Here is a 22,349-nt window from a genome sequence, read left to right on the forward strand (position 1 = left end):
TGTTTTGTTTTTGTCTTGTTTAAGTTGTTCTTTATTATGAGTATGTGTTTTTATAATAATAATAATAATAAAAAGAACTTGCTGCCCTGGCCAGTTGGCTCAGTGGTAGAGCATTGACCCAGCATGTGGAAGTCCCGGGTTTGATTCCTGGCCAGGGCACACAGGAGAAACACCTGTCTGCTTCTGCACCCCTCCCCCTCTCCTTCCTCTCTATCTCTCTCTTCCCCTCCCACAGCCAAGGCTCCATTGGAGCAGAGTTGGCCTGGGCGCTGATGACGGCTCCATGGCCTCTGCCTCAGGTGCTAGAATGGCTCTGATTGCAACAGAGCAATGCCCCAGTTGGGCAGAGCATCGCCCCCTGGTGGGCATGCCAGGTGGATCCAGGTAGGGCGCATGTGGGAGTCTGTCTCTCTGCCTCCCCCCACGCCCTGCCTGATTCTCACTTTGGAAAAATACAAAAAAAAAAAATTTTTTTTGCTAATTTGACTAAAATGCATTTCCTTGAATGGGTTAACATTTGCTTATAAATCTCTTTACCGTTTCAGGTTCCTTCAAAATGTCCAGTTTGAAATTCTGCCTATATTTAGCGGAGAGATGGCTACAGAATATTCCCCCCAAGGTGTGTCTGAACTGTAAGATGGAAGGCTCCTCTTTCTCCCTTTTCTTCTCCAATCATTCTCTCTAATGAATTGACCATTAAATTTTCTGAGTTCTTTTTTTTTTTCCTTTTCAATGTTTCTTAAGTGAAAGGCAGGGAGGCAGAGAGACAGACTCCTGCATGTGCCCTGACTGGGACCCACCCAGAAGGCTCCCTATGGGCCAGTGCTCTTCCCATCTAGGGCGTTTCTCCATTGCTTAGCAACCGAGCTAGTTTAGTGCCTGAGGCAGAGTCATCCTCAGCACCCTGGGCCAACTTGCTCCAACCAAGCCATGGCTACAGGAGGGAAGGAAAAGAGAGAGGGAGGGGTGGAGAAGCAGATGGGCACAGCTGTGTGCCCTGATTGAGAATTGAACCTGGGACATCCATATACCAGGTTAACATTCTACCACTGAGCCAACCAGCCCAGAGCAACATTTCCTGGGTTCTGAAGTGGCCAACAGACTGTAGGAAGACACTGCTTTAGGCTTATGCTTGAAATCAGCATCTTCGGTAAACGGCTGGCCTTGGCTCAGGGCCAGTCCTCTTTCTTTTTCCCATAAATCACGCCATGCAGCACACCTTCTCATCCTGCCCTGATGATAGGCCTCCTCAAGGACTTTCCAGGGTGGGATGCCCGAAATAGGAAGAAAAGGAGACCTTCGTGCGGGATACTGAATGGTGTCACGGTGACAGGGCCCTCCCTTGATAGAGAAAGATGGATTCTGTGCCTCGCGCAAGATTCAGAAAGCACGCATTTCTTTTAGCTTGGTATTTCTTTTAAAGAATGAAACCCGTGAAAAAGCCGAGGCTCTGTTGAAGAAGCTTCACATTCAGTACCGTCGATCGGGCACAGAGGCTGTGCTCATAGCCCACAAGCTGAACACGGCTGAGTATTTACGAGCGATAGGAAAGCCGGCGCACCTCATCGTTAGCCTGTACGAGCACCCGAGCATCAGTCACAGAATCCGGGACCCATCTGGCAAAGATCATCCCGGTGAGCACAAAACCCCGTTTTCTCCTGCAGTCTAAGAACTATCATGTTTGAGACTCAGTTATCTTGCATTAAAATAGGCAGAGTTTTCTTTTTTTCTAATTCTTTATCTTGAATATCTTAGATATTCATGCTGCAGCTAAAGAAATAGCTGAAGTCAATGAAATTAATTTGGAGAAAGTGTGGGACGTGTTGTTGGAAAAATGGCTGTGCCCATCCACAAAACCTGCCGAAGTAAGTTTGTTCCCAAGGGGATCTTTCACATCTGTTGTCTCACACTAACCGGACCTTCTCATCAGGGAGCACAGAATCTTAAAAGAAGGAACTTTTGTTCAGCTTCATACCTTCTATTATCTGATGAGGTTTAATGAAGTTGTTTATTGTTTTTTTTTGTTTAAATACTGTTTTGCAACTATTGTACCATTTTTATTTTTTGAGAGAGAGAGAGAAGCATCAACTCACAGTTGCTTTCACTTTAGTTGTACATTGAGCTTCTCATACATTCCTTGATCAGGGCCATGCCAGTGTCCCCTTGCACAAGCCAGCAACCTTGGGCTTTTCATGCCAGTGACCTCTTGGGCTCCAGCTGGAGAGCTTTGGGATTGTGTGAACGATCCCACACTCAAGCCAGCGAACCCGTGCCAATAAGCCAGCGCTCAGAGTCAGCAACCTCAGCATTCTGGGTCGATGCTTTATACCCACTGTACCACCGCTGCTCAGGCTATAATGTCGATTTATTTGAAATAATATTAAATCTAAATTCACAAAGGGATTCAGCAATCCAAAAGCAGAATTTTTTGTATTGTTTCTTCTGAGCTGTCAGAACTTAATTATAGAGAGTCTGTAATTCCTCTGTCCACGTGGGCAGACATCCTTGAAAAAAAATCTCTGGTAAACAAATAGCGTAACTGATATGACATCAGGTTTTTTAGTTAGTAGTTTTCATACCATTTGGCATTCAGTTGAACAAGTATTTTTTAGGTATTTTCCAAGATCACCAAGAGCAATATCTGTGTTTTGACAGAAACAGAGGAGTCAGAAGACTTGTATTTTTTTTTAATTTATTCATTTTAGAGAGGAGAGGGAAAGACAGACAGAGAGACAGAGAGACAGAGAGAGAGAAGGGGGGAGGAGCTGGAAGCATCAACTCCCATATGTGCCTTGACCAGGCAAGCCCAGGGTTTCAAACCGGCGACCTCAGCATTTCCAGGTCGACGCTTTATCCACTGCGCCACCACAGGTCAGGCTCAGAAGACTTTTAAATCATAAATTTGGAATTCTGTACTAAACTGAAAGTTCTCTGAGGCCAGGACTTTTGTCTGGACATACATCCAAAACATTGCTTTGTAAATCCTAGTTAATACAAAATTAATATCAAATTAATGAATGACTCATTTAAAATTCATAGAGGCCCTGGCCAATTGGCTCAGTGGTAGAGCGGCAGCCCAGCATGTGGAAGTCCCAGGTTTGATTCCCGGTCAGGGCACACAGGAGAAGCACTCATCTGCTTCTCCACCCTTCCCCCTCTCCTTCCTATCTCTTTCTTTCTCTCCCTCAGCCAAGGCTCCATTGGAGCAAAGTTGGCCCTAAGTGCTGAGAATGGCTCCATGGCCTCCACCTCAGGCACTAAAATGGCTCCAGTTGCAACGGAGCAGCGCCCCAGATGGGCAGAGTATCGCCCCCTGGTGGGCATGCCGGGTGGATCCTGGTCAGGCGCATGCAGGAGTCTGTCTCTCTGCCTCCCCGCTTCTCACTTCAGAAAAATACAAAAAATAAATAAATAAAATTTATAGAGCCCTTTTCTTTTAAAAATTACCCAATGAACATAAACTTCAGGAAAAAAGAAATACTTGTTTACTCAGCCAACCCATGTGCCCAGAATGCACCTGGCACATATACGTGCTCAGTAGATATGTGTTGGCCGAATGAATATATAGTAAACCATTTTCTAAGCAAAAATCTTAAAAGTAATGAATAGTATGGTATTTCCTTGTGTGTAAACATAATCTTTAAGTTGGGTTTTTCATCTAGTAGATTTAAAGTAGTTTATGTAGTTCAAGACACTTTATTGAGTTTTGACTTTTTTTCCTCCACTTTTTCAAAGAACCCATCAGAAATATTTGAACTTCAAGAAGATGAAGCACTAAGAAGGTACTTCCTCTTTACTTAATGTTTGTCTGTATCTGTAGCCCAGTAGGAATCTTACTGGTTAATTTGTCAGCGGTGGGTTTTAAAAATATTTTCTTGATATAATTTGGTTCAGAGTCTCTGAGAAGAATCCATTCATTGATATATGGCTATAGTGAGGTATAAGTATTTCTAGTAGAATGAATAGGAAGCAGCCAAGATTGAGAATTTGTGAACCCTCCATGAGTTCCTACTAACATTGAGGGCTCTTAGCACACCTTTAGCAGAGAACGCACCTCAAGCAAAGGAAAACTTTCATCAGCCAAGACCTTGGCACCAGACCCCTTTATGTGCTCTCACTCTGGTGAGTTGGGCCGGTTCAGACATGGACCACCAGGATTTCGTTTCCCTTCCAACCTAAGACTGAGACAAAAGAAGGCACATCAGTTTCATCTCTTGTTCTCTGATTGGTCATGGCTTGCTCTCTTGTAAAGACTATATCTGGGCCCAAATCAAAAAGAATGTAGTAATCCACTAATGATGCTTGGCCTGGGCATGGGAGAGGGAGTGGTGACACACCAGCTTCGTGCAGTCCCTGATCTCGGCCACAAGTAGGGCAGGTCACTCATGAAGCCCAACCTTGGTCCTGGAGGTCTGAGAGAGGGTATGGAAAGACAAACCCAAGAGAAGAATCCTGGGTTGGACAGAGCTGGCCTATAAGCCTGCTCATGACCTCCTTTCCCTTGACCTCATCTTGTCCTTGCACGGTCTTCTAAGGGCAGGGGCACTTTGGCTAAGCAAGAGGGAGCTCCTGGAGTGACTACCTGAGTCAGCCACGTGGGGATTCTTAGAGGGAAACAATTGAAGGATAAAGAGAGAAAATCCCAAAAGGGGTTTTCTCTTCATGCCAATTTCATAACTTCTATCCTTTTCCCATTGAAAGCTTACCCCCCCCCAGTCTTGCCGTATCCCTGGCGTACCCTGCCCTTCCTTCTCTGGTGGGGTCATTCAGCCCCCAGTCTGCAGGGTGAAATGTGCCACTGGTAACTAAAAGAGTCATCCATGCATGGTGGTCAATGCACTTTGCAGCTGTGGATTCTGTTAATCTCTTAAACAGAATTTAAATGATCAGAGCTTGACTAACCATCTTATAGATGGAAAGACTGCATTTGTCGTATTTATTAATGTCTCAAGGTAAATGGGAAAGCAAAAATATCCTTGACCCATGACCCTTCAGGTCTGTGTTGGGGATGCCCAATGACTTTCTCTGTGGATGGTAAAACAGGTCTGTTGTTTTAGTAATCAGTCACTAAATTAAAATGTAAATGTAATTTTAAAAATTCTTTTCCAGAGTCCTATATCTCCTCCAGTCTCGCCCGATTGATTATAGTGCAAGAATGCTGTTTATATTCGCAACATCAGCTACGACCGTAAGTCTTAGGCACTTAAAGCTCATGTCTACATCTTGGCTTCATGTTTTTCCTGCATATTTATCATGCTTGATATCATTAGCAGATGATTAAGATAATGCTCACTTACTTACTTACTCAAAGTGTATCTTACTTTGTAAAATCTGCCAGACGCCATTGAGTGCTGGCTTCTGTGACATCCTGCTTAGCAAACTGAGGGGTGTGCCTGTTGCCAGTTCCCACGGTTATCTCTGTTCACAGTTGTTGACTCCCTGGTTTGTCAGCATTCCTAATACAGGGGCCAGACCAACTGGCCAGACAGAAGTCTCCACAGGCTGGCTGCAGGGCCCCGCCCTCCCCTTACCTCCAGCCACAGCGCCAAACCTCAGGACTAGGCTGGGCTGTCCCTTTTCCTTCCCTGAAGGCAGCCAGCCTCTTTGCTTTGGAGAGGGGGTTTTTCCCCCAGAGAGGGGACAGGTGGAGATAGAAGCACAGAAGGGGGCAGCGGGGAAGTCTGCGACATGGTGGCATGTCCTCATAGATGGCGGGTCCTTGTCTTCATGCACATCAGTCGTCCTTTCAAGTGAGACTGGTGTCCTGGAGGAGGGCCAGCCCAGCTCACAGGGCGGATGCCCCTCCCTGCCAGCCACTCTGCTATGGTGGGCCATACGCAACCCCCCCACCCGCACCCCTCCCTTTGGTCACAGAGAATGTGAATGAGTCCATTTTAATTAATTCATATGTATTCAAATGAGAACTCTCATGTATCTGAGAGTTGAGGTTTAATCAAGTTAACTTTGGCTGCCTCGTTGAGAACCTCCTTACATGGAAGCCATCGTCTTTTTTCAACATTGTGCTGCATGCTGTGGAGGCGACAGCATCCCTGCCCTGGTTCCCACCAGCAGTCTTATGGGGAGCTGGTTCTGACCGTACCCTCCTGAGCGAGTCGGAGGAATGCTCCTCAGGGTTCCGTGGGCTTTGTGAACCAGGGACTCCCTCAGAGCAGAAATTGACACTGACATTCATGTTTTGAGAAACAATGCTGCTCATGTTACCTAAGTTTTCACTGAGTACAGCTCTCCAAATCCTTCTTGGTTTTGCAGACGTTAGACATGCGTCATCTAACTTACGCCCACAGAACACGGGCCCTTCAGTGTCTTCTCTATTTGGCTGACAAGGAAACTATAGAATCTCTCTTCAAAAAACCCATCGAACAAGTGAAGTAAGTAGAATTTTTTTTAATTGATTTGAGGGGGGAGGGAATCATCAACTCGTTGCTCCACTCAGCTGTTCTACCTAGTTGTGCACTCACTGGTTGTTCCTTATATGTGCTCTGACTGGGTATCGAACCTGTGACCCTGGTGCACTAGGGTGGTGCTCTATTTTATGAGCCAGAGGGCCAGAACCAAATTTTTCTAATTGTATTAAGAAGTAGGAAACAGGCCCTGGCCTGTTGGCTCAGCGGTAGCGAATCAGCCCAGCATGTGGATGTCCTGGGTTCAATTCCCAGTCAGGGCACACAGGAGAAGTGACCATCTGCTTCTCTACCCCTCCGCCTCTTGCTTCTCTTTCTCTCTTCCCCTCCCCTCCCCTCCTGCAGCCAAGGCTCAATTGAAGCAATTTGGCCTCAGGCGCTAAGAAGAGTTCAGTTGCTGAGCAACAGAGCAAGGGCCCCAGATGGGCAGAGCATCGCCCCCTAATGGGCTTGCTGGATGGATACTGGTTGGAGTGTATGTGGGAATCTGTCTCTCTGCCTCCTCGCCTCTCACTGAATAAAAAAATGAAATAGGAAACAGATCATTGTTTGGAAGTGTAACTTATAAGGCCTTTGGTTCGCAAGAGTGCTCAGAGTTGTGGAAATGGAGCCTTGAATGTGCTTGACATTTTGGCAGCAGAGAAATAGGCCTTTGAGAACATCTTGTTTTTCCTCTTTCTTTTGAGACATTTCGAAACTGAATGTTTTCTTCATCTTGCTCAAATTGATTTCTTTCTAATACTATATTTAGTGAATGTATTTAAAAGCTGAATATGGGCATATAAAAACAAACAGGCCTAATTTATCCATATGGTGGCTTTTTTAAAGTGTAAACATGGCCTATGAGAACATGTTCCATAAATGTTTGCCTCTGTTTTCCAGATCTTATCTGAAATGTATAACTTTTCTGGCGTCGTTTGAGACGTTGAATATCCCCATCACGTATGAATTATTTTGCAACAGTCCTAAAGAAGGAATGATTAAGGGTCTATGGAAAAACCACAGCCACGAGCCCATGGTGCGTATGCCGAGCCTCCCGGTAGTGGGGACTGCCCTCTTCTCAGTCTGCGCTTGCCCGCCACCACTCAGATTCCTAAAAGACTCTATTCCTGCACAAGTCTACTGCCGTGAGACCTTGTCTCCTTTCCTGTCCCGACCTGTGATTCCTGTCCGGGCCTGTGACAGAGCCACCTGGAAGTCCCCTTCCCTCTCTTTCAGAGCCTCAGGCTATCCCTATCAGGAAAGGTGCCACGTGTATGATCTTTGCTGCAGGCCAGTCTGCCCTCGTCTGGATAGGAGATGCCCCTGTGGAGGGAGGGATATAGCTTTACTTCCTCCTAGTTGTTTGTGGGAACTTAATCTCTGGCAGCTGGAGCCCAGGGTGGGATGGGTATGGGGCCAACAGGCAAACTTCTTAGAAAAAAGAAAGAGGGGAAAGTCTGAGATGCTGTTTGTGAGTTTGTGGCAGCAATTAAAGAAAAAGGAGTCTTAATCTCTTTTTTCCTTCTGATGGATGGGGCCTTCACTGAATTCAGGCAAGAGACACACCACGATTATAAGTCTTCTGTATTCAGCTGCCCTCCCCTTTCCATGGTGGTTCTATTTCCTGGTGTCTTAAAGCAAGTGTGATTTTTTTTTTCTGCCCTAGGCAGTGAGATTGGTGACGGAGCTTTGTTTAGAATATAGAATCTGCGACCTGCAGCTGTGGAACGGACTCCTGCAGAAGCTCCTTGGCTTTAGCATGGTAAGCCTCCGTGCCTGGGCCAGTGGTGCGTTTCCGGGCCTGAGCCTGCTCCTCAGCATGGGTGTGGGTGCCCGTTACTGAACAGATACCAGCATGTTCACCACCCTCGCTGGGCTCAGGCCAGGCACAGAGAACTTGTTGTTAGGCCTGAGAAAGTGCAGACTCAGAAATGACCTGAGTTTCACAGGAAGTGAACGGAAGGTTCCCTGGCCTCTTTTGAGACCCGTGAATCTGTAAGGGAAGCGCTCTGGCGGTTCTCAGGGCAGAGAAATCTGACAGGTCCTCCTTTTGAAAGAGTCTGATGTTTCATATGGAAATATTCTGTTGTGGTAATCTCCAGAATGTTTTTCTTTTTGTGTTTTTTTTCCCACAGATTCCTTATCTAAGGAAAGTTTTAACGGCCATCTCTAGTATCCATTCTTTATGGCAGGTATGTAAGGTTTAGTTTGTTTGTTTGTTTAAGTGATTTTTATAGAATTGCATCTTTTTTCTTTTTTCTTTTTTTTGTATTTTTCCAAAATTAGAAAAAGGAGGCAGTCAGACAGACTCCCGCATGCACCCGACCGGAATCCACCCAGCATGTCCACCAGGGGGCGATGCTCTGCCCATCTGGGGCATTTCGCTGTTGCAACCAGAGCTATTCTAGTGCTTGAGGTGGAGACCATGGAGCCATCCTCAGTGCCTAGGCCAACTTTGCTCCACTGGAACCTTGGCTGTGGGAAGGGTAGAGAGAGAGAGGAAGGAGAGGGGGAAGGGTAGAGAAGCAGATGGGCACTTCTCTCTGTGCCCCAGCTAGGAATCGAATCCAGGACTTCCACACGCCAGGCCAACACTCTACCACTTTGCCAACCAGCCAAGACCTCTATAGAATTGCATCTTCAGAGTCACTGGCCTTGTGACTGCGGGCACAGTAGATTAGTATCAGTTCCTTCGTGAAGGCCAGGGCTGGTCAGCTGCAGGGTGACGATCAACTGTAGGATGACAGTCCGCAGAGGTGGAGTGCACACTCAGGACGCGGTGCTGCCCCCTCCGGGACCTCACTTTTACCCCTTGTGCTCCATGCCTCACGTGCTGTGTCTTCATCTATGCTGTCAAAACACTGACTTGGCCCTGGCCAGTTGGCTCAGTGGTAGAGCATCGGCCTGGCGTGCAGGAGTCCTGGGTTCGATCCCCGGCCAGGGCACACAGGAGAAGCGCCCATCTGCTTCTCTACCCCTCCCCCTCTCCTTTCTCTCTATCTCTCTCTTCCCTTCCCGCAGCCAAGGCTCCATTGGAGCAAAGATGGCCCGGGCACTGAGGATGGCTCCATGGCATCTGCCTCAGGCACTAGAATGGCTCTGGTTGTAACAGAGCGACGCCCCAGATGGACAGAGCATCGCCCCCTGGTGGGCATGCCGGGTGGATCCCGGTCAGGCGCATGCAGGAGTCTGTCTGACTGCTTCCGTTTCCAACTTCAGAAAAATATTAAAAAAAAACAAAAAACAAAAAAAACCCCACTGACTCATCCATGTTATATCTGTTGTATAACATTATTTATCTTAGTTACATATCTGACCGCCCCTCCTGGACTTTGAAGAGCTCTAAAGTCAGAAACCATGTTTTACTTATCTCCTCTGAATTTCTTAAATTGTTCGCCCACGAAATCATTATTATGTAGAAATATATAATTTATTGATGTCTTGGAGACTGTTCCATACCAGCATATAAAGATCTATCTCATTTTTTTTAATTAAGATGTAATTCACATGCAAAATTCATCCTCTTCAACTGTGCAGTTAACTGGTATTTTGGTGTATTCACAAAGCTCTGCAACCATCACCACTGTCTGAGTCTAGAACATCTTCCTCACCCCAGAAAGAAGCCATACCCATTAGCAGTCACCCCCCATTTTTCCCTCCCCTCTGCCCCTGGCACCCATAGTCTCCTTTCGGCCTCTGTGGATTTGTCCACTCTGGACATCTTATATCACTGGAATCATGAGACATGGCATTCTGGGTCTGGTTTCTATCGTTGACCATAATGTTTTTCCAAGGTTCCTCCATGTCATACAATGTGTCAGTGCCTCGTTCCTTTTTCATGACCGAATAATGTTCCATTGTGTGGATGGGCCTCATTTTATTTATCCAGTCATCAGTTGATGGACCTTTGAATTTTTTTTTTACTTTTTGGTTGTTTTGAACAGTGCTGCTGTGAATGTTTGTGGATAGCTCTTGATGTGAACAAATGTTTTTGTTTGAGTGTCTGCCTAGGGTTTGAACTGTAGGGTCTTACAATAACTCTGTTTAGCCTTTTGAGGTAGCTCTTTATTTTTAACTCTTAGTTATTCTTTACAATGTGGAGTAAAATGTACGGTCACTTATTTAACCCCTATCTTGCTAAGAGTTGTTGCCTTCTTCATCTGAAAACGTCCCCTTCCCTGTCTCCTTGCCCCTCTCCTGTGGCCCCAGCACAATGTCCGGCACATCCTAGACTCAGCATACATTTTGTTTTCTGAGTGGGGTTCCGATACTTTCTTTTCCCCCAAGTGAAACAAGAATGAATCAGCCAGGTTTATAGAATAATATCCTGAAACAGACAGCAATGAAGAAATTGTTCTAGAATCTAATCACCTCACACAGAGAGATACCACGTTAGGACCTTGGTTTGAGCATCCGGCGTGTGAGCTTTAAGTGTAAGGTTCTGTGAGTGGAAAGTGCCGCTGCGGGCATGAATTCTCTCACCTGCCTGTCCCCGCAGGTGCCGTACTTTAGCAGAGCCTGGCAGCGGGTGGTGCAGATACCGCTCCTCTCAGGTACGGTCCCCTCCCCCGGGACATGACTGGAACCCGCCTCTGTGTGTGTATGTGTGTGTGTGTGTGTGTGTGTGTAAATACATTTCTGTAATTTTCTTATTTCCAGCCTCTTGTCCTTTAAGCCCCAGCCAGTTATCAGATTGTTGCGACAGTCTCGTTGCTGTTCTAGAGTAAGTAAAATATTTGTCTTCCTACCCCCAAACAATGCAATTTACGGCTTATCCACTTCCTTTCTAAATAAACATTCTTGGGAAGGTGAGCATACCACTTGTTTTTGAAACAAAGTATCTCACTTTTTTTTTTTAATAACGTCTATTTTCCATGTGTGGTACAACCGGTACGCTGGTACTCAACAGGTCCCTAATTTTAACATAAGTGTAGAGTGCCTCTCGTGACTGTTCTGGGCAGCACAGTGTGGTCTCCCAGACATGGAGACTTCTGAGGATGGCCCTTTGGGCCTCTGGTGGCTCTCAGATACGGGCACAGCGGGCGCTGGCATAGATAGGCTCTTGTAGGCAGGTTCTCTTCTTTCCAGGAAAAGACTTGAGTTCCTTATTACTCCTGAGCAGATGTTATGCCCCAGCGCTTAAATGTTTAAAATTATTGAACGCCTAGTCGAGTAACGACTGTGGACAACTAACGACTCTGGCAGTATGATCTAGTGACTAAATGAATGTGCTCTCTTGAAGATGTCCAGTCCCAGGTGACCTCGACATGATCGGCGTTGCCAGGCAGTATGTCCAGTTGGAGCTTCCGGCTTTTGCATTAGCCTGTCTCATGCTCATGCCCCACTCGGAAAAAAGACACCAGCAAATCGAGGTATCTTGAGACTTCTTTCTCCCAGCTACCAAAGAAACAGGAGGTCTCTTGTTGCATGTCCTCTGCCAAAGGTTGCGTTTTCTTATCACCAGACCTGTGAAGCATGGGTACCTCTGTGTGGGTGGAGCAGAAGGATTGTGTATGGGGCTTCATGGGAGTTCGTGGGAGGGGCCACTAGGAGGTGGAGGGAGGCCAGTCAGAGGGACGCCTGCAGAGCACATCTCTGTCAGCCGGCAACAACTCATTTCCCCAGAGAAGTAACATGGAATGATCAGGGAGCATTTTGGAAGGAATAACTCAACGTTGGCTTGACCACAGGAGAGAGGTGTCAAGAAAGGAAACTGTGGGGAAGCAATGGCCTCACTCAGTCCCTGCCCAGCTCTTGTAGATTGGCCAGGAAGGCCTGAGGGGATCAGTCCCCAAGCTTGGCCATAGCGGTGAGGGGACATGAAGTGGGTGGAGAAGACTGGCAAGGAGGTGGCATGATGCAGTGATGGTAGGTGGGCGAGGGGGAGAGGGAAGAGGAGGGGAGGGTTTGTGTGTGGGTGCTACAAGCACTTTAAGGACAGGACCTGAGAGAACCCCCATTCCCTCTGTAGTATGCAACAAATAGAGCAAAGCTATGGGAAACGTTTCGTAGCTATTTCCCCAAAGGTGGATAAGTCAGTAGACAGAGAGTTATATAACCAAACACTTTTTTTCTTTTTTTTTTTTGTCATTTGTTCTATTCATTTCCCTTTTTTCAAAGCCATCTGTGCTGATTTTGGCCTTTGTTCTTTTTTTAAGTATTCATAAACTCATCTGTTGCTGCTTTTCAAAGCTTAGTGTTCAAATAGATTCCTTTTGGCACTTAGCATGACAGAATGTTTGTTAAACAGCTCTTGCTCTCAGAATGGGTATTTGTAAAATGCTTTTTTCCTTACTTCAATGGTTTTCTGTTGACGGAGGCATTTCTTTTTCTTATAATAGAAATCCTTTAAGATATTTCAAATTTAAAGATGAAAACTTTACTGTTTTGACAGAAATTGGTAATACTTGTACTTTTTCAATAATTATGTTTTGATTTTTTTTTTCCTTTCTCTAGAATTTTCTGAGCTCGTGCAATCCTCAGATCATCCTACAGCAACTGGACGAGCATATGAACACTGGCCAGTTGGCAGGATTTTCCCATCAAGTAAGAAAATGTCACCTCCTTTCTGCTATGAAGAATTAAATATTAGAAAGTAATAATTTTCCATAAGCCAAGATTGAGTGGAAAATTATTCCTTCAATCTGTTTGTTAATGTATACAATTATTTTTCTTTTATTAAAACTTTTCTGGCCCTGGCCAGTTGGCTCAGCAGTAGAGCATCGGCCCAGCATGTGGAAGTCCCGGGTTTGATTCCTGGTCAGGGCACATAGGAAAAGCACCCATCTGCTTCTCCACTCCACCCTCCCCCCCCTTCGTCTCCCACAGCCATGGCTGAAATGAGCAAGTTGGCCCTGGGCAGTGAGGATGGCCCCATAACCTTGCCCCAGGCACTAAAATAGTTCGGTTGCTGAGCAACAGAGCAGCAGGTCCCAGATGGGGGTTGCCGGGTGAATCTCGGTCAGGGCACATGCGGGGGAGTCTGTCTCTCCTCCTCTCTGCCTCTCCCTTGATTTAAAAAAAAAAAACTTTTAGCCTGACCTGTGGTGGTGCAGTGGATAAAGCATCAACATGGAACGCTGAGGTTGCCGGTTCAAAACCCTGGGCTTGCCTGGTCAAGGCACATGTGGAAGTTGGTGCTTCCTGCTCCTCCCACCTTCTTTCTCTCGAAAATGTATAAAGTCTTAAAAAAAATAATATAAAAATAAAAAAACTTTTACATTTTTTAAAAGGCAGGGACCCTGGATGTCTTGTTTATCACTAGGCTCATAAAAAGTCTCAGTGTGGCCTCACCAGGTGGTGGCACAGTGGATAGAGCATCAGACTGGGATGCCAAGGACCCAGGTTCAAGACCCCGAGGTCGCCAGCTTGAGCGCGGGCTCATCTGGTTTGACAAGAGCCCACCAGCTTGAACCCAAGGTCGCTGGCTCCAGCAAGGGGTTGCTCGGTCTGTTGGAGGCCCGTGGTCAAGGCACATGAGAAGGCAATCAATGAACAACTAAGGTGTCGCAATGCACAACAAAAAACTAATGATTGATGCTTCTCATCTCTCCGTTCCTGTCTGTCTATCCCTCTCTCTGACTCTCTCTCTGTCTCTGTAAAAAAAAAAAAAAAGTTTCAGTGTGCTGAAATGAGCCAAAGCAGCTCCCCTGCCCCTTTCCCCCTGCTCATCCCCTCAAAAAGAAAACTTACAGTGCAGTGATGCTTAGTCACACCACAACAGCAATGTTTTGGTATTTAATAGGACTTGGCATTTAACACGGTTTTCATGAGATGATACCTGTCATTCTATAGATTCGGAATCTGGTTCTGAATAATATAATAAATAAGAAGGAGTTTGGGATTTTGGCAAAGACAGAGTACTTTCAGTTGTTGAAACTGTACATGATGAACACCAACAACATCACTGACCTAGTGAACTATTTGGCAAATGAATTAAGGTAAGCGAATGGTTTTTTTTTTTTAATTTACTATATAATTTCCTTAAAATTTATCTTTATTTTGGAGGAAAATATCGAATAATTATATACGTATAGAGCTTTTGGTTGTAATTAAGGCCCTGAATGTTAAGTTATAGCGTTACTACACATTCCCAGAGGTTAGTTGTCTTGTAACCCATGAACTTGGAATCAGACAATTAAACAAGCCGTCTGAACCCCCAAAGTCAGTGTTTTACAATTCCGCTCTGAAACCCTAAATCACAGCTGTACTTCTTAGCACTCGCTCAGAGAACCGGTGGCTTTCTGTGATGTAAGTTTCCAGCACCCACACGGTTAGGATAGGCGTGGGAGAAGGACTGGAAAGTGAAAAAGGAGAAATGAGAAGTGAAATGACCCTAAAGACGGGGAAGGGACTGAGACAGCTACACAACGCTAGTCTGACTGTGCTGATCCCTCAGGCGGGGTCCCCTTCCTGTCACCGTGGACAGGGCCTTCAACCTGTCGCTGTGATGCAGACTTCGTTACAGGTGGTTACTTATAAACGAGTTATTGTCTGAGGCGTAATCTACGTATCACAAGCTGCACGTATTTCAAGTACACAATCTGATCAGTGTTGACATACATCTACACTTGTGACACCCTGACCACAATCGAGATAGCAGGCATAGTCTTCACCCCACAAAGTTCCCTCCTGCCCTTTTTTCTTCTGCCGCTGCAGTGTGGATGAAGCGTCCGTCTTGGTAACCGAATACTGGAAGCACCGAGGGGACCCCGTGCTGGCCGGCTCTGCTCCCGGTGACCTTCTGAAGGTGAGGCTGCCCACAGTTCCCTGGGCTCTGGCCTGCCACCCTGTGTGTCTCCACTAGGGTCTTGACATTGAGCCAGCTTGTCATGCAAATCAGTGCATTTGCCCATGTGACTGCATCTGTTTTTAGTATATTTTACTTGTGTAGGAGAGCCCCCGATGGAGGTGAGGGGCCACGGATCCCCTCACAAGCTCTGCCTCCAGCGCTGACCTGGTTTTTGCACCTGGACCACCTGGCCCCTCAGGCATTTCCAGCATTCTGATTCCTCCTAAAGTCTTTGTTTTTCAAAACGGAAGCAAATGAAACACTACATTTCAAAAGGCATCAGTTAATGTTGCGCTTGAGTATTGATTGCTTTTATTTCTCCTTTTTTAGTTACCTGACTAAAACTCTGATCTCTTGAAACCTCACTACCCGAAGATAATATAATTGTTAACATTTTGGTGTATATCCTTCCAAATGTTTTCATATAAAATACAGGCAGTCTCCCCGGGTTATGAACGAGATTGGTTCTGCAGGTTTGAAAATGTTTAAGTCTTTATATGCACAGAAGAGTATAGATAAATACTATGTTAAGACAAACATCTGTCTTAAGTTGCATTTAATAGGCAGATGTACCTGTTCCAACTTACATACAGATTCAACTTCTTTTTTTTTTTTTTTGGTATTTTTCTGAAGTTGGAAACGGAGAGGCAGTCAGACAGATTCCCGCATGCGCCTGACCGGGACCGGGATCCACCTGGCATGCCCACCAGGGGGCGATGCTCTGCCCATCTGGGGCGTTGCTCTGTTGCAACCAGGGCCATTCTAGCGCCTGAGGCAAAGGCCATGGAGCCATCCTCAGCGCCGGGGGCCAACTCTGCTCCAGTGGAGCCTTGACTGTGGGAGGGGAAGAAAGAAACAGAGGGGCCCTGGCCGGTTGGCTCAGCGGTAGAGCATCGGCCTGGCGTGCGGGGGACCCGGGTTCGATTCCCGGCCAGGGCACATAGGAGAAGCGCCCATTTGCTTCTCCACCACCCCCCTCCTTCCTCTCTGTCTCTCTCTCTTCCCCTCCCGCAGCCAAGGCTCCATTGGAGCAAGGATGGCCCGGGCGCTGGGGATGGCTCCTTGGCCTCTGCCCCAGGCTCTAGAGTGGCTCTGGTCGCGCTAGAGTGGCTCTGGTCGCGGCAGAGTGACGCCCCAGAGGGGCAGAGCATCGCCCCCTGGTGAGCAGAGCGTCGCCCCTGGTGGGCATGCCGAGTGGATCCCGGTCAGGCGCATGCGGGAGTCTGTCTGACTGTCTCTCCCCGTTTCCAGCTTCAGAAAAAAGAAAAAAGAAAAGAAAAGAAACAGAGAGGAAGGAGAGGAGGAGGAGTGGAGAAGCAGATGGGCACTTCTCTTATGTGCCCTGGCCAGGAATCGAACCCGGGACCCCCGCACACCAGGCCGATGCTCCACTACTGAGCCAACCAGCCAGGGCCACATATTCAACTTAAGAACAAACCTACAGAACCTGTCTTGTTCATAATCCAAGGACTGCCTGCATGCGTATCAGTTACTTTTACTCCTATTTTGAATTTAAATGTCGGTTTTTATTTTTTCTTTAATCGTGGATCAGTAGGTTTAGTTAACCTAAGTTTTGTGGGGAGGAGAGGGGTTTCCTCCTTTGGTCCAATATAGCCATATTAAAATAAGCCTACATTTTGTTAACTTTCATTGATAACTTCTAGTCTGTTGTGCTCAGTGGCATAAAAAAAAATCACTTTTTTTTTTTCAAAAAAGGTAAACACTGATTCAGTAGATGAATTTGTGGCCTTTAAAATGATGTTTTTTCCTCTAGTCACATTTGTCTAAAATACCAAAGAATGTTATGTGTAGATTTTTAGCCATACAGTTAAGTCTTTAAGTACTACAATTTATCTGAACCTTTTCTATTTAAAAAAACTACACTAAACTAAATGACACTCATAAAATTACTTATATGTTCTTTCCCGTTTTAGGTGTTTCTGAATGGATTGTAGTAAATCATCAAACCTTTTTTAGGAGAACAACGGGAAGTTTGGAGCCTGCTGTTAACCATTATTTATTACCATTTTAAAATTGTGCAATCTGTGTGGTACAGCTGCAGTCAAGCGTTACCTGCCACGTGGTAACTAAGGCACTTGGTAGCCTGATGGTCCCATAAAAAAAAATTGATATCCTGAGTTAATAAATCTTTTCTTTGCCAGTTACTTGTGTAACTAATAGAAGACTCTCAGTTGGGGTTTTTTGTACCATATATGAAGGAAACAAAAACGCAACAATATTTTGCTCCCCCCAGAAGAAAAGCTAGTAGCTTTATAACCTATTTCTCCCACATATCAGATAAGAGTGTCAGTCTTTTTAACGTTATCCTAGTAAACCTGTGTGTGATTTTTTTTTTCCTGCATAGTGTGTCCATCAGTGGCCAGCCAGGAAAATAGAGAACACTCTAGAAAATTTAAGTGAAGAGGGGTTAAATGCCAGGAATCGATTACAAAGGTGTTCAAAGAACCAGAAGGCAAAAATATAAAAGGTCAGGGATGCAAAGGGAGATGGAGGGGGCTGGCTACTTGGAAGGCAAAAGGGGGAAAGGGCCATTATTAGTCTAAGATCAGGGAGCTGCCCCTTCCTCTGCCCCTATGTTGGAGCCGTGAGCCCCCCTTTGCCACCAAGCTGGTGGAGCCCCGCTGGTCCCCCTGGGGAGGCTGAGTCTCCTGCCGCCCAAAGCCACCTTCAGGCATCCTCAGCTGTTGCTGCCTCTGCCAGGCCACCACCAGGAGAGAAAAGAAGTAGCTCTCTGCTCTCTCCAACTTCTAATTCTCACACCAGTGCTAAGAAATGAAAAAAACCAAAGCAAAGCCCTCTGGCCAGGAGGCTGGGCCATGCCGTGTGCTAGGCTATAAGCCCCCAGAGTCCAACAGTGACCCAGAAGGGTCCTACGGCACTGAAAGCCAGCGGACACTACAGGGCACACCAAAACCATCATAGCTCTTGTTCTGCCTTCATAATCTTTTGCTAATACTTGTGAATGGCTTGATCACACTATAATTAGTGTGGACTTTGTTTTGCTGGTTGAGAAAAGATAATTTCTATGTTAGCATTGTGATTTAGAACATGGATTTTGGAATAAAATAATTCTCTGGATTTGAGCCTTGGCTCTATCCCCTGCGAGCTGTGTGGTCCTCCTGGGCAAGGTACAGAATTTCCCAAAGCCTGGATTCCCACGCGGGAGGTTTGAATGGCTGTTCTCTTGCTCCTTTCCTGGACCTTTATGGGCTATATCAGTTTGTTTGTTTTTTTCACAAAAGCTTTTCCCACATTTGCAATTATTTGCTTAAAGTACATTCCCAGGAACAGATTTCCCAGATGGAAGGGAATGAAGAACATTTTTAAGGCTGTGGATACAAGTTGCCTGGCTGCAAGCATCTCGGGAGTCTGGGCCAATCCCTCCCCTCCACAGCCGTGTCTGTTTTCCTGTGTCCTCCAACACGGAGCAATTTTACATTTTACAACTTGTGGTTAATTTGATGGGTGAAAAATGGTGTCTCATTCCTTAGGTTTGTGTTTCTTTCATATTTATGTGACTGAACCCTGAGAAAACTAATTATAAGGCTGACGATGGTATTCCTGGGCACGAGCTTGCAAGGAACGGCAGGGTCAAGTGGTGGCACTAGAACGTCATGAATGAGGACAGATCGGCAGGCGAGTGTGACTCAGCAGAGCTAAGACAGTTCTCTCCAAGTCTTAGCCCTGCTCTCAGTGTTCAGAATAAAGGTGTGTGTGCCAGAGAAGAAAGCGGGGTGGTTTTCCTTTTGGGGCTATTGTGAAAAGTAGTTATTTCCTTTTTTTGAGAGAGAGAGGGAGCAAGACAGGAAGGGAGAGAGATGAGAAGCCTCAACTCATAGTTGCGGCATCTTAGTTGTTCATTGATCGCTTCTGATGTGTGCCTTGACCGGGGCTGGGCTGGCTCTAGCTGGGCCAGTGACCCCTTGCTCAAGCCAGTGACCTTGGGGTTGTGTTGATGATCCCACGCTCAAGCTGGTGAGCTTTCCTCAAGCTGGCAACTTCGGGGTTTCGGTTGACATTATCCACTGTGCCACCACCAGTCAGGCTATCCCATAGGTTTTTAACCATCTTGATACTTTCAGGCTTTTTTAGTAACTGTTTTCCAGTATGTATACATAGACCTCATTTAAAAGATATCAGTTAGGATGCTACAGTCAGATTCTTTTCCACTTCCTGCCTTGCCTCTGGGAGCAATTCTCTGCACACCAGCTGTTTCAGGGCTTTGTTCTCAGCCCCTCTTTGCCTTTTTTTTCCCTTCATTGATTTGGGGCGGGGGAGAGGGAAGCATCAGTTCAGTGTTCCACTTAGTTGTGCACTTATTGGTTGATTCTCATATGTGCTCTGACCAAGGATCAAACCCGCCACCTCAGCATGCTGAGGCAACATTCCACTGAGCCACCCGACCAGTGTCCCTAATCATTCTTCATAACATTTACTCAGAATACAAGTTCCTTGAATGACTTAAGAGAATTATGTCACTTATATGAATGCACATATGTGTGAAGTATTAGGATGTTCCTTGTACACAAAGAGATCATATGATGAACCAGGAAGAATTGCATTATCTGAAAACCAAAACTGTCAACTCATTTTTTCTAATGTTCTTTATCTAGACTTGATTCTATTTTAAGTATTAAAAGGATGTATTACTCATAAATCATACTATATTTCATACCTCAAAAGGAGAAGTAGTAATTTTGCTTTACAAAATTTCTTCCCATCTTCCCCACCCCATAATGTCACATGCCTGATAGTTGATGTTTTTGGTCATATGGAGCCAGAACATCTAGGAAAATGTTCATCATCAAGTGATATGGAGGAATCTGCTGGTGCTTCTCTCTGTCTTTTTATTTATTTATTTTTATTTTTTTTACATTTTATTTATTCATTTTTTTAGAGAGAGGAGACACAGAGAGAAAGAGACAGAGAGAGGAAAGAGATAGAAAGAACAGAGAAAGGAGCAGGAAGCATCAATTCCCATATGTGCCTTGACTGGGCAAGCCTGGGGTTTCGAACCGGCGACCTCAGCGTTCCAGGTCGACGCTTTTACCCACTGCGCCACCACAGGTCAGGTGACTCTGTCTTTTTAAAATAACTCTTGGCCCTGGCGGGTTGGCTTAGTTATAGAGCACTTGTCCAGTGTGTGGATGTCCTGAATTCGATTTCTGGTCAGGGCACACAGGAGAAGCACCCATCTGCTTCTCCACTCCCCCTCCCCTTGCTTCCCTTTCTCTCTCTCTCTCTCTTTTCCCTGTCCTTCAGCCATAGCTTGATTGGAGCACATTGACCCGGGTGCTAAGGATGGCCTCTGCCTCAGGCACTAAGAAGAACCTGGTTGCTGGTCAGTGAAGCAACGCCCCAGATGGGCAGAGCATCACTCCCTAGTGGGCATGCCAGGTGAATCCCGGTCAGGTGCATTCGGTAGTCTGTTTCTATCTCCCCTCCTCTCACTAAAAAAATTTAAAAAATAATAATTCTGCTAATATTTGTGTGTGACCCTTTCATGGAAAGTTTCCTGCTTTTGTCCCATGTAGTTTGCTGGTGGGAGTTTCCTCTATTTTCATTTTCACTTCTGGGGTGAGAGGAGGAAGGCAAGCTGTTAGGAAGGGTGAGAAAACCTAAGTGGTGGGGGTGGTAAGGACGAGTGAAAAGGGGACCTTAAGAATGAAAGGCAACCTGACCAGGCGGTGGCGCAGTGGACAGAGCATTGGACTGGGATGTGGAAGACCCAGGTTCAAGACCCTGAGGTCACCAGCTTGAGCACGGGCTCATCTGGTTTGAGCATAGCTCACCAGCCTGAGCCCAAGGTCATTAGCTCGAGCAAGGGGTTACTCAGTCTGCTGTAACCCCATGGTCAAGGCACATATGAGAAGCAATCAATGAACAACTAAGTTGTCACAATGAAAAACTGATGATTGATGCTTCTCATCTCTCTCCATTCCTGTCTGTCTGTCCCTATCTATCCCTCTGACTCTGTCTCTAAAAAAAAGAAAAGAAAAGAAAGGCAGAGAAAGCCAGGTGGCATTAGGCTGTCCCAGCATTTTCTGTCACCTTTGTTATGTCTCTTGAAAGGCAGTGGGACATGCCTGACTGGGCAATGGTGCAATGGATAGAGTGTAGGACAGGGATGCAGAGGACCCTGGTTTGAAACCCTGAGGTCGCCAGCTTGAGCCCAAGGAGGTCACTTGGTCTGCTGTAGTCCCCTGGTCAAGGCACGTATGAGAAAGCAATCAATGAACAACTAAGGTGCCACAGGGAAGAATTGATGCTTCTCATCTCTCTCCCTTCCCATCTGTCCCTCTCTCTGTCTCTCTCTCTGTCTCTGTCACAAAATAAATAATAAGATTTTTTAATAACTTTTTTTTTATGGTAGGGGGTGGAGAAGTATAGTATCAACTCATAATTGCTTCACTTTTTTTTTTTTTTTTTAATTGCTTCACTCTTGTTCGTTGCTTGTCTGTGCCCTGACCAGGCAAACCCAGGGTTTTGCGCAGGCGACCCCAGCGTTCCAGGTCAACACTACTCACTTCACCACCACGGGCCAGGAGAATAATTCTAATTGTGGTAAAATACACATAACAAAATTTACCATCTAACCCATTTTTCAGTGCCCAGTTCAGTGGCATTAGACACATTCACACTGTTCTGCAACCACCACCAGCCTCCAGCTGCAGAACCTTTTCACCGTTCCAAGTGGAAACTCTGCCCCCATTGCACTAACTCCCCGGTCCCCTCCGTATAGTCCCTGGTAGTTCCCAGTCTATTTCCTGTCTCTGAATTGGACTACTCCGGGTTCCTCATAGAAGTGGAGTCATGCAGTACTTGTCCTCTTGTGACCAGTTTCTCTCACTCAGCATAACATCCTTGGGCTTCACCCCTGTGGTGGCCCCTTGTCAGAACCTCCCTGCCTCAGGCGAAAACCACCACAGAGCAACCACCTCCCTTTGAAAGGTGACCCCACACCTCCGTCGGATCTTCAGGTTCTTCACCGCTAAGTCTTTGCTTAGTTTCCCCCTTGATTCTAGTCCGTAAACAGTGTCTGTTTATTTAGTGGTTTCCTCCTTGATAATTAGAGATTTCAGTTTTGTCCGTGTTTTTTTGTTTGTTTGTTTGTCTTGTTTTTTTCTTTTAAA

At 45.9% G+C, this 22,349-nt stretch overlaps 1 protein-coding gene and 1 pseudogene across 1 annotated transcript in view; one reads left to right on the forward strand and one right to left on the reverse strand.

The window, feature by feature from the left end:
- The window catches only part of KNTC1 (kinetochore associated 1), an 80,739-nt gene extending 63,390 nt beyond the window's left edge, over positions 1-17,349 (forward strand). Inside the window, exons 49-64 of the mRNA XM_066371040.1 lie at positions 546-619; positions 1,424-1,634; positions 1,756-1,865; positions 3,736-3,782; positions 5,110-5,188; positions 6,271-6,389; positions 7,305-7,440; positions 8,071-8,166; positions 8,540-8,596; positions 10,903-10,957; positions 11,064-11,127; positions 11,647-11,776; positions 12,861-12,950; positions 14,199-14,344; positions 15,063-15,153; positions 17,130-17,349. Coding sequence (XP_066227137.1) covers positions 546-619; positions 1,424-1,634; positions 1,756-1,865; positions 3,736-3,782; positions 5,110-5,188; positions 6,271-6,389; positions 7,305-7,440; positions 8,071-8,166; positions 8,540-8,596; positions 10,903-10,957; positions 11,064-11,127; positions 11,647-11,776; positions 12,861-12,950; positions 14,199-14,344; positions 15,063-15,153; positions 17,130-17,150 — 1,526 coding nt within the window. The 3' untranslated portion in view covers positions 17,151-17,349. The remainder of the gene's footprint in view (positions 1-545; positions 620-1,423; positions 1,635-1,755; positions 1,866-3,735; positions 3,783-5,109; positions 5,189-6,270; positions 6,390-7,304; positions 7,441-8,070; positions 8,167-8,539; positions 8,597-10,902; positions 10,958-11,063; positions 11,128-11,646; positions 11,777-12,860; positions 12,951-14,198; positions 14,345-15,062; positions 15,154-17,129) is intronic.
- Positions 1,036-1,179, reverse strand: LOC136396107 (small nucleolar RNA SNORA2/SNORA34 family; annotated as a pseudogene).
- Positions 17,350-22,349: the final 5,000 nt, after the last annotated feature.

Source organism: Saccopteryx leptura, chromosome 2, assembly GCF_036850995.1.
Source record: "Saccopteryx leptura isolate mSacLep1 chromosome 2, mSacLep1_pri_phased_curated, whole genome shotgun sequence".
NCBI lineage: Eukaryota > Metazoa > Chordata > Mammalia > Chiroptera > Emballonuridae > Saccopteryx > Saccopteryx leptura.